Below are 14014 nucleotides of genomic sequence, written 5' to 3'. Positions count from 1 at the left end.
TTGAATGAACTTCACTGTGCCTCAGAGTTGTAATAAAAATGAATCAGGATAGCTGGAGAAAGATTATCTCTGCACTATCAACATTTGCTCCCACTCTTTCCACATACTGAAGTGTCTCTGGCAGTTGTTAACAGTATGGAAGATCAGACATATTATGTAATAAAAAAAATGAAGCCATGGAGTAATAATAAACATTTGTCATTGTTTATGCAGCTGAATTCACAGATTTATTAACCTTAAACATTCTTTCATGAATTCTATAGAGAAAAATAATTTTTAAAAATCTCTAACACAGTTGAAAAGCTTCAAACAAATCAACAAATACATCTTAAAAATGTATAAAAAACATGTTCTTATACTTCCATTATTGTTCATAAAAATACTAAGATGAATAACTGAAGTTAAACTTAAAATTAAACATAACATATTTTACTAAATTATATATGTCAAGTAAAAATGAACTCTAAGTTGAATATGAAAGCACAACTTAGAAGTCTGAAAGCTGAAACAGGTAACTGGAAACTTCAGGGTTTTTTTTTTCTTATGTCCTTGCACATTTCTGACTAAAAGGAAGAACAATTTCACTTGCCATTTTCAAAGCATAAATACAAGTTGGTCATCACCCCCCCCCAACACACACAGCCTAGTAGTATACAGGAAATTAGCCTTTAATACAATCACAGATATATACCAACATAGCAGGAATATACTTATGAAATATAAAAGAGTGACATACTAAATACCAATTTTCAGAAACGAAAAAACTTATATTTCTTAAACTGTTTCGAATATATGCTATTATCTTTAAGTTTATATGTATGATTTTTCACCAAAATTATAGGCATTCTCCAAGTTGGCTAACCTGGTTTTGTTTTCCATGATACTTTCCTTTGAAAAAAGAAACAAGACAAAATACCCCATCTAAAAACAAATGTGTAAGAACATAAGGGGGTATTTAGTGCTATTTTAAGATTTAAAATTAAAATGTTTCAAAAATCAAGTATTTAAAAAAGCACAGTTAAAACATTTTCTACGAGTAAGTTTTAGGTTCACTAAAAAAAATCGTTCCATTTCGGTGATCTAATTTCGAGCTTTTCAGTTATAAAATATGAAAAAGAAATAAGAAGTCATAATACTTTATCCCTAAATTTAAGAACAAATTGTAAGTTGGGGGAGAAATTCTAATTCTTACTAAAATGTCACTAGTGTTAAGTTAGCAGAAAATCTATCTAAAACGAATTTAAATCATGGGTCTATTTACTTTTTTCCATATATTCTGAAATCATCTTAACATTTTATTCAGCATTTTCATGGGTTTCGCAAATGTGAACAGTTGATAAAAATGTTTATAATTTCACAAAACTATCGTCACCTTTCTTACACTTACCAGTGTCATAGTGATATCTGCATCTGATAACAGGGAACAACTTCAGGAAATAGTAATGGTAATTCTGTTTTATCTCAATTATTAGCAATTTATGGCTTGTAGACAGTCTCCCTTTTTCTTTTGGTTCACTTTCACTTCTCTTTAGGTCTTAGGACCTGAGTTCAACTATGGGGCTGTCTACTGCCCACCTTACATAGTCTAACTGGCAAACAAATAATTTTCAAACAGTTTATCATTGGATTTGACATTAATAATCTTTTTTCTACTTAAAGAATATTACCGGTCACGCAAGTAGACATGTCTGTTTGACAGGGATGCAGATTACAAGTATTTGCTTCATAGTAAATAAATATCAAACCAGAACATTTTAAATATTGAAAATCACTATTATTACTTTTTACAAATACACGGCAACTTGTTACTAACTTGAAAATATTGTATCTGTACCCAAAGAGTACAGAAACCTAATAAGGCATTATACTGGAGACTCTTATTTTTTGGATATTTCACTGTACAAAATAGCCATTAAATGACACAGAGATCATAAGGGGCTGAGAAAGGAAGGTTAAGATGCAAATAAATAAGTAAATAAATAAAATAAGCATTTAGAGGTAAGCAACACATGCAGAACAAGCAAGAGATTAGTGTACATGAAGAAGAGGCAACTTACATGGCTGTTGAGAAGAGAGCTTCTGTGAGTGGACAGACCGTCAGACTTTTGCAGCGTCTCAATCGCCATTTCAATCTGATAATAGATGTCATTAAAAAAAGGGCTCAAGACAAGATAGTAATAAAAGGCTGACCAGAGAATTTCTGATAGATTCTTTAAAGTTCAACTTCTTCCTCAATGGTTGTTAATGAATAGCTATCATTTAATGTGTTTTCCCTCCCTTCTTCCCCACCCTCCAGAGAATAAAATAAAAATATGCACACTAATAATAAGCCCATTCACAAAGTAAACCTTTTTCGAACATTCCATAATTATCAGAATGGAGACCTGAGGAGCAGGAACCCCTGTGGATTTTTCTCCTTATGAATAAACATTCTTGACTTACATAGTTCAGGATGTGGGATAGTAACCATTCTCTTTCTAAATAGTCTCCCACCTAAAGAGTATTTAATATTAGTGCTAGTCTCTCATGAAAGGAAAATCATACTGCAGATTTTGAGTTTAATATGCATTAATATTTTAATGCAAATGAACAAGATTCTTTCATTAATGTCCAAAAGTTACTAAATCTATACATTCCTCCATTAATCCCGTATTAAAATATGGAAGTAGGGGGTGATTAGTACGACCAAATATGAAGAGGTAATGATGGTCCCTACATTATATTTTAGGATATGGTGGTAAGGCAGAAATAGTAGAAATGACAGCAGAAATGGAATGCAGAAGAGAAAATAATTCAGAGCCAACAAAGAGAAGGGACAACCACAGAAACAGCTCTATTCCATGAAATCTCAGCATACCATGAGAAATTATTAAATACCAGCTGTTACTGATAAATGTGATATACTCTTAATAACCTCATATTTAAAGTTATCTATCTTTCAACTCCTGGTAGTATTGCAAGTTCCATTAAAAACAGGTACTGAACACCCTGTATTTGGACACTGAGCTATACTAACAATATTAGCTAAACTCAAAAGAAAAAAAATCACACCGTGTAATTTAAGAGAGAAAATTGATTTCATTATTTTTAACAGTCTGATTACATCAACAATTCAGTATAAGCAGTTCTAAAAATATTTAGAGCTTTAAAACATAGTTAACTGTCTTATACTTTGGCTATGGAAATTGATAAAGATTTGAAATTTTAACATACTGCCCCCCCCAAAGAAAAATAATGCAGTAATATCCACTGCAAAGTCTTAATTTTCTACCAAGTTTCCAATTTCTTTATGGTAAAACACTTTATACACAGAATATTCAGTATCAATTATATCAACATTAAATCTAATTTTCTTCTAAACAACTTAGGAATTAATAGCTTTAATTTTATTTTACATTATTTTCCCACATTGCTAATTCTTCCCTGGAGTTAATAAAATGTAATACTGAAAAGCGTATGTTAGGTTAAGAAATCATTAAAAAATTCTTAAAATAGATATTAAATTAATTCATAGGAAGATATAATACAATTTATCCTACTGCTAACTTTTTTTAGACAACAAAATTAAGTAAACTGGCTTCTAAAACATTCTCTGCCAGAATGGATGTTAATGCAGTTTATCACTATACTTGAAAATAGTGATATTGCACAAATGAAAACAGATATATTACAGAAAGAGTAATGTAAACGTAATGAATAAACAAACATTTTACCAAAACATTAAACTGTGAAACTATAAAGGACTTTGGTATAACATCTCTTAAAATATGATCAATAAGTACTTTGTTTTCAAAGAGAAAACAGAGCAGAAAACAAGTCAAAGGATTCATGTGACTATAATTCACTTACAGGAAGAATTTGTTCAAAACTCTAATTTGCCATTATACCTATATTTTCTTTAAAGTTTGAGTGTGGAGAATTTGAGGTAAGATTTCAGTCTAGCAAATAAAAATAAAATGATCTGTAACTTTTGATATTATAATTTTAAATGAAAGGTAAATTACCAGATATATAATTGCTGAGCAACACTATACCAGCACTTCTTTTTCTGGGGGAAAAAAAAAAATCAGAGATCTGCTTCTGTTATTGAAGCTGTTATTTTATGGTGGTCCTAGATTTCCAAATGATTCCTTAGAAGTCCAGGCTTTTAGGAAACGGCCTTCTCATTTCTGGCCAGTTTTTTAAGAGCTTTGGAAAGGAGCAAGGAAATATGTGGGTGACACTGGATTCCCCAGGAATGGATACACTGACATTCCAGAATGCTTTGGATCTTCAGAATTTTGGTTCTTCTTTGTGTCACTTTGTAATACAGGTAACAAAAGGGGTATTTCTTTTGGCTTTAGGAATCTTCTGCCTAACTGATTAGGCCTGTGCTGAATTTGTGGAGCCCGAGGAATGGAAAGGCAGAAACATGGAATGATAGGACAACCAAGAAATAAAGACTGAGTTCTTCTACAAGGAAGACACCAGTCTTAGCATGCATGTTAGAGCCTACTTGGAAACCCACCGGCTTCCAAATACTCATGAATTCTTTAAGGCTTATTAATTAGTCCAATGGGATAACCAGGCCATTTAGTTACCACCTCACTGATAAGAACTTCTGAGAAGCATACAAAAAATTAACATTTATTATATTCATTTAAAAAATACATTGAAGGGAATTCCAATCTCATGAAAGGATCACAGCCCTGATTACATTTTTTAAAGAACAGTTTTTTTTCTTTTTTAAATACATAGTAACCGTGTGACTGTCATATATAAAGTTATGTGCAAAAGATCATGATTACAAAAATTTTTCATAATCCAATAGACATTACAATCCAGTAAGAGAGATAGGGTAAATAGTCATATATATGAATAAATGCATAATTACCCCGATTTTATGGTTTGTCTGTGTCCCCACCCAAATCTCATCTTGAATTGTAGCTCCCATAATTCTAACATGTTGTGGGAGGGAGCCAGAGGGAGGTAACTGAATCATGGTGGTGGTTTCCCCAACACTGTTCTTGTGGTAGTAAGTCTCACAAGATCTGATGGCTTTATAAAGGGTTTCCCCTTTTGCTTGGCTCTCATTCTGTCTTGCCTGCTGCCATGTAAGATGTGCCTTTTGCCTTCTGCCATGACTGTGAGGTCTCCACAGACACGTGGAACTGTGAGTCCATTAAACCTCTCTTTCTTTATAAATTACCCAGTCTCAGATACGTCTTTATCAGCAGCATGAGAACGGACTAATACACCAAACAAGACTGTAACAAAAATACAAGTATAGTTCAGAAAGATGGAAGAAAATAAGAGTAGTAGTCTTTAACTTTTGAGGAGTCTGTAACCCTTTTGAGGATGTAATGAAAACTGTGAACTCTCTACTTGGAAAAAATGTATGTAAGAACACCTACAAAATTCACATTTATTTTCTTAGTTTATTGATTCTCCGAATTCAAAACCCATGTATTAAAAGATGGAAGTATTCAGGGGGTAAAAGGGAAATCTAGGAAGAATCGACTTAATAGAGGCAGGAGTCAAAAAAGCACAGAGTGTGTCCATAATTGGGAAATGGCAAAAAACCTAGTTTGTAGGGCATGAGCTATAAATATACATTTCATATATATATGGGAGCGGTATGAGTGAGGCTGAAAAAAATAGGTTGCAAGTAGATAATGTATGTAGGAATTAGGGAAAAAGTGATGTCATTAAGGTTTTCAGGAAAGTGTAGGGATGTCTGAAAAACGCTAATTTCCAGATAAAGCCAGGAGATGGGTTTTGCTAGGTATAATGGGCCATGTTAGTAGTAAAGTTAACATAGGTTAAGAGGAAAGTGTGCCCAATAAATGCTTGTGGATTGAATAGAAGCTTCTAGGACAATAATAAGTGAAGAGACTATCACTCACAGGAATATATTATGACAATGGCGGGAAAGTGAGGGTGAGGAAGAGGCTAGAGGAATAATGCAGAAATGGGGAAGAAGAGTAATAATGAGTTGGAATTTTGAAATTACAAAGATATGAAGGATTAACTAGCTGCATGATTCCAAATGGATTACTAATGTCACTCCTATGAATTCGCCCATGATTTAGGTTTATCATAGTTTCAAGGGGGTAGTTTTATGCATATGGGGAGGAGTTGGATAGAGGGACAGACGGATAGTGTGCAAATTAGCCAGATGCTAGATAAAATGTTAGTGAATTAGGATAAGTTTCTACCAGTCTCTTCAAAGATTAAATCGATTTGTTAAATTTTCCATTATTGTAGATTAGATATTTAAGTAAATATTTGTTCAGTCTCTGAGAGTTTACCAATCTCAAGAAAAAGATGGCACACATCAGCATCTGACACCCAAAATACTAATCCCAAAGTGGACTGGTGAGATCACATGCTTCCAGTTTATTGTGGATCACTTAAAAAGTTAAGTTCATTCCTTAGGAAAAATTTATAAATTCTGCTAAATAGAAATATACGTAACACTAAATGATATTTTACCATAATACTCATGACTGTCTTATTTAAGATAGGAAATGATGATCAGTTAACACCGATGGAAAATTTGCTTAAAAGTAGGCTCATTGATCCAGAAGATTACTGGCCCAAATGTTCAATGTGATATTCTCATATATCATCTGAGGAAATGCTCCTAACCTCAACAAAGATATTATATCCCCATAGCTTCATGCAGTGAAAATGATTACGTTACCAGGTAGCTAGAATTTAAAAGTGATTCAAATTCAAGCTTTTTTTAAAGTATAAGAATAAAATCAACCAACTATTCCTTTTCCAGTATAACTATGGTGTGTGCTGCTGATAGTGGGAAATTCGTCAAACTAGCAGAGTTTCAAAAATACATAAGTGATTAAAGGCAAACTGAATGAATTAAATAACTGAATACTACTGGAAGGAAGGGATATTACTTCTTGCTGTTACAGTTTGACAGAGCATGGGTTAGGTGGTTCTTTAGTGGAAAATTGACAAATAATACCAGGCATTCTGATAGGGGCAGGTTAGTGAACATTTTAGGCAAAGCAAACAAGATAAGATTGCATAATGTAGGTTCAAGGAAAGGTAAGATTGGTGATATGATTTGGCTCTCTGTCCCTCCACAAATCTAATCTTGTAGTTCCTGTAATTCCCATGTGTTGTGGGAGGGACCCAGTGGGAGATGACTGCATCATGGGGGTGGGTCTTTCCCGTACTGTTCTCCTGATAATGAATGGATCTCACGAGATCTCATGGTTTTAAAAATGGGAGTTTCTCTACACGAGCTCTCTTTTTGCCTGCCACCATCCACATAAGATGTGACTTGCTCCTCCCTCGCCTTCGGATTGTGAGGCTTCCCCAGCCATGTTGAACTGTGAGTTATACATTAAACCTCTTTCCTTTGTAAATTGCCCAGTCTCGTGTATGTCTTTTTCAGCAGCGTGAAAATGAACTAATACAATTGGCTGAATGATAACGATCCTTTAAAGATAGGTAAATATGTACAGACTGCAATTTCATGACTAGTAGTGTTCAATTATACAGGATGTAAGCATTGTTAAAAAGTCTTGAGAAAGGGAATTAATCTGACATTACTTCATATATTATTAATAATTTGGGATATAATGTAGGATAGGAGAGAATCTAGACAGGAAAACCAACTTGGAAGCTATGATAATAGTCCAGGATTGAGGTAAGAAACTGGTGATAACACTGCAGTGAAAATGAAAGGGATGAATACAAATATTTTCAAATTATAGTTCTAAAAGTGGGAGTCTAAGGGAGAAGGCTTGATAGTGCCATATTTTTACTCGAAATGAACACAATGGCCTTTATTTCATCACTATGTGATTAGAACATTTCAAATACACATATCAAACACATTGACATGAATAGATTATAAAATGTTTTTCCTGCTCATTTCTCTGCTGCATAGTCTTTATTCTAAGAATACAGATCATTTTGTTATTGAAATTTCAACTGTAGTGCAAAGTACTGTAATCACATTAACAAGAGGCCTTGTGACAACCTAAGTTAGACTAATTCAAAGCCTCAGTGATATCTCTCTTCTTGAGCATTGCACCTTCCTCTCTTTTTCCTCTTAGATTCTTTCAATTTTTAAAAATGTTCTTCTGCCTTTTTTTACTTAATGGTACAGAATCAATTTTTTTTTTTAATATTAAAAAGTTGCTCTCTTCTTGAGCATTGCACCTCCTCTCTTTTTCCTCTTAGATTCTTTCAATTTTTAAAAATGTTCTTCTGCCTTTTTTTACTTAATGGTACAGAATCAATTTTTTTTAATATTAAAAAGTTCATTTTTTCCATTAAAAATTCTCCATTTTTTTCTTTAAACTTATAAACCTTTAGACTATGGATATTTGAAAAATCAATTCTCTGAACTAAGACACACTATCTATATGTAATCTATTAAATGACCCTGGGACTGAGTCACTAAAAGTGTACACCTCCTCCCTATGATTATCTAATATTAGGATACATAGTGCTTGGGAATTAAGACTGGTTCATGAGGGTCCTCGACTATTGCCTCACAATCAGATAAGAGGCTATGGCAACCCCTGTAAGATCAAATGGTGGGGTGAGCCATTGTTGGTTCTCAGCTAAAGATGGGAACCCTCCATTCAGTGCTACTGGAAGCCAGACATATTTTCAGAAGATGAAGAGGAGGTTTCAGCACTGCCTTTAGACAGACTGCTGAAATGTCAGAGTGACTGATCTCTGGGGCAGAAAAGTGATAAAGAATGATGAAAAGTTTCCCAGCCTTAGGAATTATATGTGGTCTCAAAGGCTGGCAAAGGTTGAAGAGTCAAAATTTCAGGCAGTGTGAAGAACTTCCACATTACATGCCAATTTACATGTCAGATTTCTGATCACATACTACCAGGAAGATGAAAAGATCTCTTTGCAATGTGTCATACGACAAAGTGCTATGGAACATAAATAGAAAAATCAAACCTGGTTGGATCAACTTGCTGAGAGAGTGATTTACAATGAAGCCTATTCAGAGTAAATTAGATTTCATCAGAGGGTATAGAGACGACCCACCCCCATGTCATGACTTTTGCTGTGAATGAGTTCAACTGAGTGAAGAAAGAGAGGAAGGTGTATGGGTTGCTATGAGAAAATATCTGGAGCACCAGACAGGAATTGGAGAGTTACAGTAAATATATTTGTGAGTAAGCTCCCCTAACCAAACTTTGAATCCTTGAAAGACACAATCCCAAGAATTGCCTTCGTTTGAGCAAAATGATCTCCACACTAAGCCTGGAGAGCTAGAGAATATACCAATTAATTTGCTTCCAGTATAGAAAGTGGCATGGTCACAAATGTGATAAAAATATGACCACACAAGCACTCACCTGGCCTTTGTTCTTGTCGGGTAGATTCAAGAAAACAAAAATGCATAGATACTGTACGGCAGAGAACATTATTTCTTTTGAGTACGTCAAGCATGGGTATTTTGTGACAGACTATAGCAGTGAAGGAAACTTCCATTATTTCTCAGGAATTAGGATTAGGAATTCAGAAAGGGCAAGGGAGATGTCATATTTCACACCCAGGGAGAAAAAATATCAAGTTTAGTGGAGCTCCAACAAAGATACAGCAACCCTTCTAGGAAGAACCTGTAGGGTACAGGGCACCTATTATCTCCTGGGGACAGAGACAGTGCAATAAATTCGTGGCCTAAAACTCAGGCTGAAAACAACCCCAATCACCAAGATGCTAATGCTGCCTTGTTGGAATGAGGGACAGGCAGACAGTCTCCAAGTATTCAAGAGCCACCCTGAGGCTTATGCCACATCTGTCCAAAAATTAGCATCAAAAAAGAGATTCCAGAGAAAAGTCTTAACCTAAACCACGGGGAAAAGAGGATGGGGGTGGGGAGTAGAGGGTCAAATGATGTCCAGTAAACGTTGTGCTTGTGTTCTCTTCCCATGCTCAAAGAAGGCATCAATATTATATTTTTTCAAAGGCAATACATATTGTGAAAAAGAAAAATGTAATAGAAAAGAAAAAACACATTTTCCCTATTATAAGGGAACATATTTTTTCTATTAGAAGGGAACACATTTTCCCTATTATAAGTCTTCATTGCCTTCTAAAGAAGGAGAGTCCTTCTCATAGAATGGCCCTTTGTTTTGCACAGTTGCTCTCAGGTTTAAGTGTTCACTGAAACATTGAGAGATTTTGAGAGATTTAGAGGAGACAGAATGATCCCAGACCTGCAAAGACTGAAGGTGGAGGATCACTGGCAGAATAAAAGCACAGAGTGGGGAGAACAAGGTTGTACAGAGAGGCTTTGTGTGACCATCTTTTAGAGGGTGTGATGCTAAACAGTGCTTTCCCCTACAAAATCTTCAGTAAAACTGATGCCACTTGCAGATACTTCTAGTACAAGTAATCAAGACTGGTTGGAGCACAGGGATCATTTAGGGGCAGTTGATAATGCCAAAAAGGTAAACCTCAGTTTGAAATGTTGCAAAATGGGAAGAGGTGTTGAGTCTTTTCTATGATTTACATGGAACCAAAAGAGGCTCCCCTGGACATGTTGGTTACATACACATCTATGCAATGTCCCAAACAGAGTATCACATATATGGACAATTAGAACTCTCTCTTAATGTAAATATTAACCTGTCATTCCATTATATGGTAATAAGGCAGGAAGAAAAAGAACAGTTATATCATCTTATTTATTGTCTTTATAGGTCAAGGCATGTTCTCTCAACTCCGAAATGGCTTTTTAATCTTTTGTTAAAAGATTAAAGGTCAAGATTGATATATTCAACTATCACTGTAATTAAAATTGGTTTCATGGTAGAAACTTTCTTTTCTAGAACTGTTAAAGTGATTTGAAAATGGAAGTACAATGCTTTATGAATTATAAAGGCTTTCTATATTAATTCTCATTTTATCTTCACAACAACTTTGTAAAATAGGAAAGGTAAGGAATATTATCTCCTTTTTAACAGATTAGAAACCTGATGCTATGTGGGATTGATAGATTTTCTTGAGATATGTAGACTTTCTTGGGTATTAACTATGAAGTTGAAATCCAAGATTTATCATGCTTAAATTCAACATCATTGTCATCATATACAAATATAACATGAATATAAATAAAGTAGAAATATTTCAAATTGTTGTAATGAAATTATCTTCTGAGGAGTGAGTGGTTTATAAAACCAAAATTTGCTAAATGATTTACTGTTAACAAACAATTGACTTTCTAACTGGAAAAATTTAAATATGATCGATAAGCATTACTCAAAAATGACTTAAAATGATGAAGTTACTAGGCAACAAAAAGTTTTAACTAGATAGTTAAATTTTAATGATAAAGACAGTTACCTAATGTATAACAATTGCATTTTCTTGTTAATACAAGTTACTCTGTTAACCTCATCAGTGAGTGTTTTCTCAGAGACATAGCATTTCTGTTTTCTTGTGAAAACAGCAAATTATTTAGAGAAACTTAATGAAGAGGATACACTTAAAACCAGGAATTTCCTTCTGGGTAATTTCTCTTCTGATCTTTAGGACTTTAAATTTTGTTTGTATCTGAAATCAGGTAAGACAAAAACATTTCTACCTGGTTTGCGCCTTGAGATCAGGTAAGATAGAAACATTTCTACTTGGAGACTTATGTTTAAAAAAGGTAATTGTGATGGCTGGCATTAGCATGTAGCCACCACTCACATCTGTGTGAAATGACAGCCTCCTGGTGTGTGAAGAGGAGGGTACATCCTATAGGAAGCCATTCAACCAGGAACAACAAAAGAACACTTTCCTTTTGCATTTAGTCTCTATAATCACTAAAATTGCGGTTCTTCAAAATGTGATCCTGAACCAGCAGTATCAAAATCATTTGGGTACCTGTTAGAAATGCCAAACAAGGCCGGGCGCGGTGGCTCTCACCTGTAATCCCAGCACTTTGCGAGGCAAAGGCAGGTGGATCACCTAAGGTTAGGAGTTCAAGACCAGCCTGGCCAACATGGCAAAACCCAGTCTCTACTAAAAATACAACAAATTAGCTGGGAGTGGTAGTGGGCACCTGTTATCCCAGCTACTCGGGAGGCTGAGGCAATTGCCTGACTCTGGGAGGCAGAGGTTCCAGTGAGCCAAGATTGCACAACTGCAAGTCAGCCAGGGCAACAGAGTGAGACTCCGCCCCCGACCCCCCCACCCTACCTCCCAAAAAAATGCCAAACAAAACAAACCTCTACAATGGAGACTCTGTCCCCAGGCCTTTCATACATGTATTGTAAATGCTCTAACCTCCTCTTTCATTTGCCCAAAGCAGTGTTTTTCAGAATGTAAGGTGCAACTAATTAGTAGGTTACAGAATCAATAATGTAGGTACTGACCAACATTTCTAAAAAATTAACTGAATAGAGTAGAAAATAATCAGAGTTAACTGCACACAGTATGGATAAGTATTGCTTCATGAAACTTCAGTTTCAGTCATATGTATATACGTACGTGTATATACATAGTCATAGGTTTGTATGTAGATGTGCACTCATGAATATATGTATGTGCATATGAGTGAGTATTGGGCCACAGTGTAAAGGTATTTCTCACTGTAGTTTGTGGCTTTAAAACTTCAATTACCCTGTAATAAGCAGTTGAAACAGTATCAGTTCCCATCTAGTCAATGAATACTTTCTTCTAAGGATCTCCAGAGTGTTCCTTGAGCTCAGCAGACCTGGCAGATATATACAGAAACACTACCAATCAAGCTAAGGTTCTAGCTATGATACCATTCTTTAAGTTGTATATTCAAACAATATGTAAATACATTACTTCCACAGCAATGTCAAGATGTAGCTTAACTGAAGAGATTGAGGATATGCTGTTCTTTTAATCCTCAATTAAAAAAAAAAAAAAAACCCAGAAAGCAAATCTAGCCAGCTTTGTTTTTCACATCCTCTCGAACCAGAAAGTAGCTAGTAAAGACAAAATCTTGTCTAATGTTTTGTAAATGTTCAAATACATGAAATCTTTTCCTTTCTATTCACTGATAATTTTATGACATCTAGAAAAAAAATTAAGTTGTTATGCTTTCAACCTGAAATTTTGGCAATTTTGTGCCAAAGTTGTAACCTGAAGTTATTCTGAACATTTTCATAAGGGGGAAAAATGGTTGCATAAGAAACCTGTATAAATTGAATGTGTTCTGAGAACATTTGGCTGATGCTGGGATGTTGGGTTGAAATCAAGATTGTCTTTTTGGACTTCTTTGATTATTCTGTGGAGCCTAGATTCCCCCACCCTCACTAGAAGCCTATGAGTCTATGATGATAAAACTAGTTTCTGAGACATCAAGTACAAAAGCAGTTGGGAGTTGGAATTACCCCTCAGAAATTTGCTGGGTTACAATTAAATACAGGCTTTAAACTCCATCTCATATTTTGAAATGGTCCCTGCCTTTTGCAGTTTATTCTGAGTACTAAGAACCCTTTCACTTTGTAGTTAGTCTCCGTAATCACTAAAACAGGCTTTCTTAAAGTGTGGTCTTGGACCAGTATTTTCAGTATCCCCCAGGCACTTGTTGGAAATGCAAATTATGGGGTCCTTGCCCACACTGACTGAATCGAAAGTCATTGGGGTGAGATACAGTGATGTGTTTTATCAGTGCTCCAGAGGATGCACACTCAAGTCTGAAAACAGGTGCACTGAGACATGGTCTTTTTTTGTTTTCATTGCCAGAGTCAGACAGCAATGACTACTTAAGGGAATATAAGTAGGTTGGTAATGGGCATTCCCACAATGGTGCCAGTTAACTCTACTTAAAGGGTGATTCTGCAATCTTAAGTATTATTTGCATTCATGCCTCTTTCACTCTCTTGCTATCCAATCCTACCCAATCTTTAGGCAATTTTGAACTTATATAAGCGATATTATCAGAAGGTAAGCACAATTTTGATAAATCTAAAATTAATCAATTGATAACGTATTAACATTTGTGATTTTAAAAATAATGTGGCAAGAAAGTAGTTGAAACGAACCCTAAAAAGAAGTCTGGGCC

The 14014-nt window shown here is 34.9% G+C and overlaps 1 protein-coding gene across 3 annotated transcripts in view; it reads right to left on the bottom strand.

Moving 5' to 3' along the window:
- Positions 1-14014, bottom strand: part of RFX3 (regulatory factor X, 3 (influences HLA class II expression)) — a 303708-nt gene that overhangs the window by 85809 nt on the left and 203885 nt on the right. For all 3 annotated transcript variants that reach the window (XM_011937352.1, XM_011937351.1, XM_011937353.1), the window contains one exon: positions 2058-2132. In XM_011937352.1, coding sequence (XP_011792742.1) covers positions 2058-2132 — 75 coding nt within the window. The remainder of the gene's footprint in view (positions 1-2057; positions 2133-14014) is intronic.

This window comes from Colobus angolensis, unplaced genomic scaffold, assembly GCF_000951035.1.
Source record: "Colobus angolensis palliatus isolate OR3802 unplaced genomic scaffold, Cang.pa_1.0 Scaffold162, whole genome shotgun sequence".
Taxonomy (NCBI): domain Eukaryota; kingdom Metazoa; phylum Chordata; class Mammalia; order Primates; family Cercopithecidae; genus Colobus; species Colobus angolensis.
Note: the sequence above shows the minus strand (reverse complement) of the source record. Positions and strands in the feature narration are given on the sequence as shown.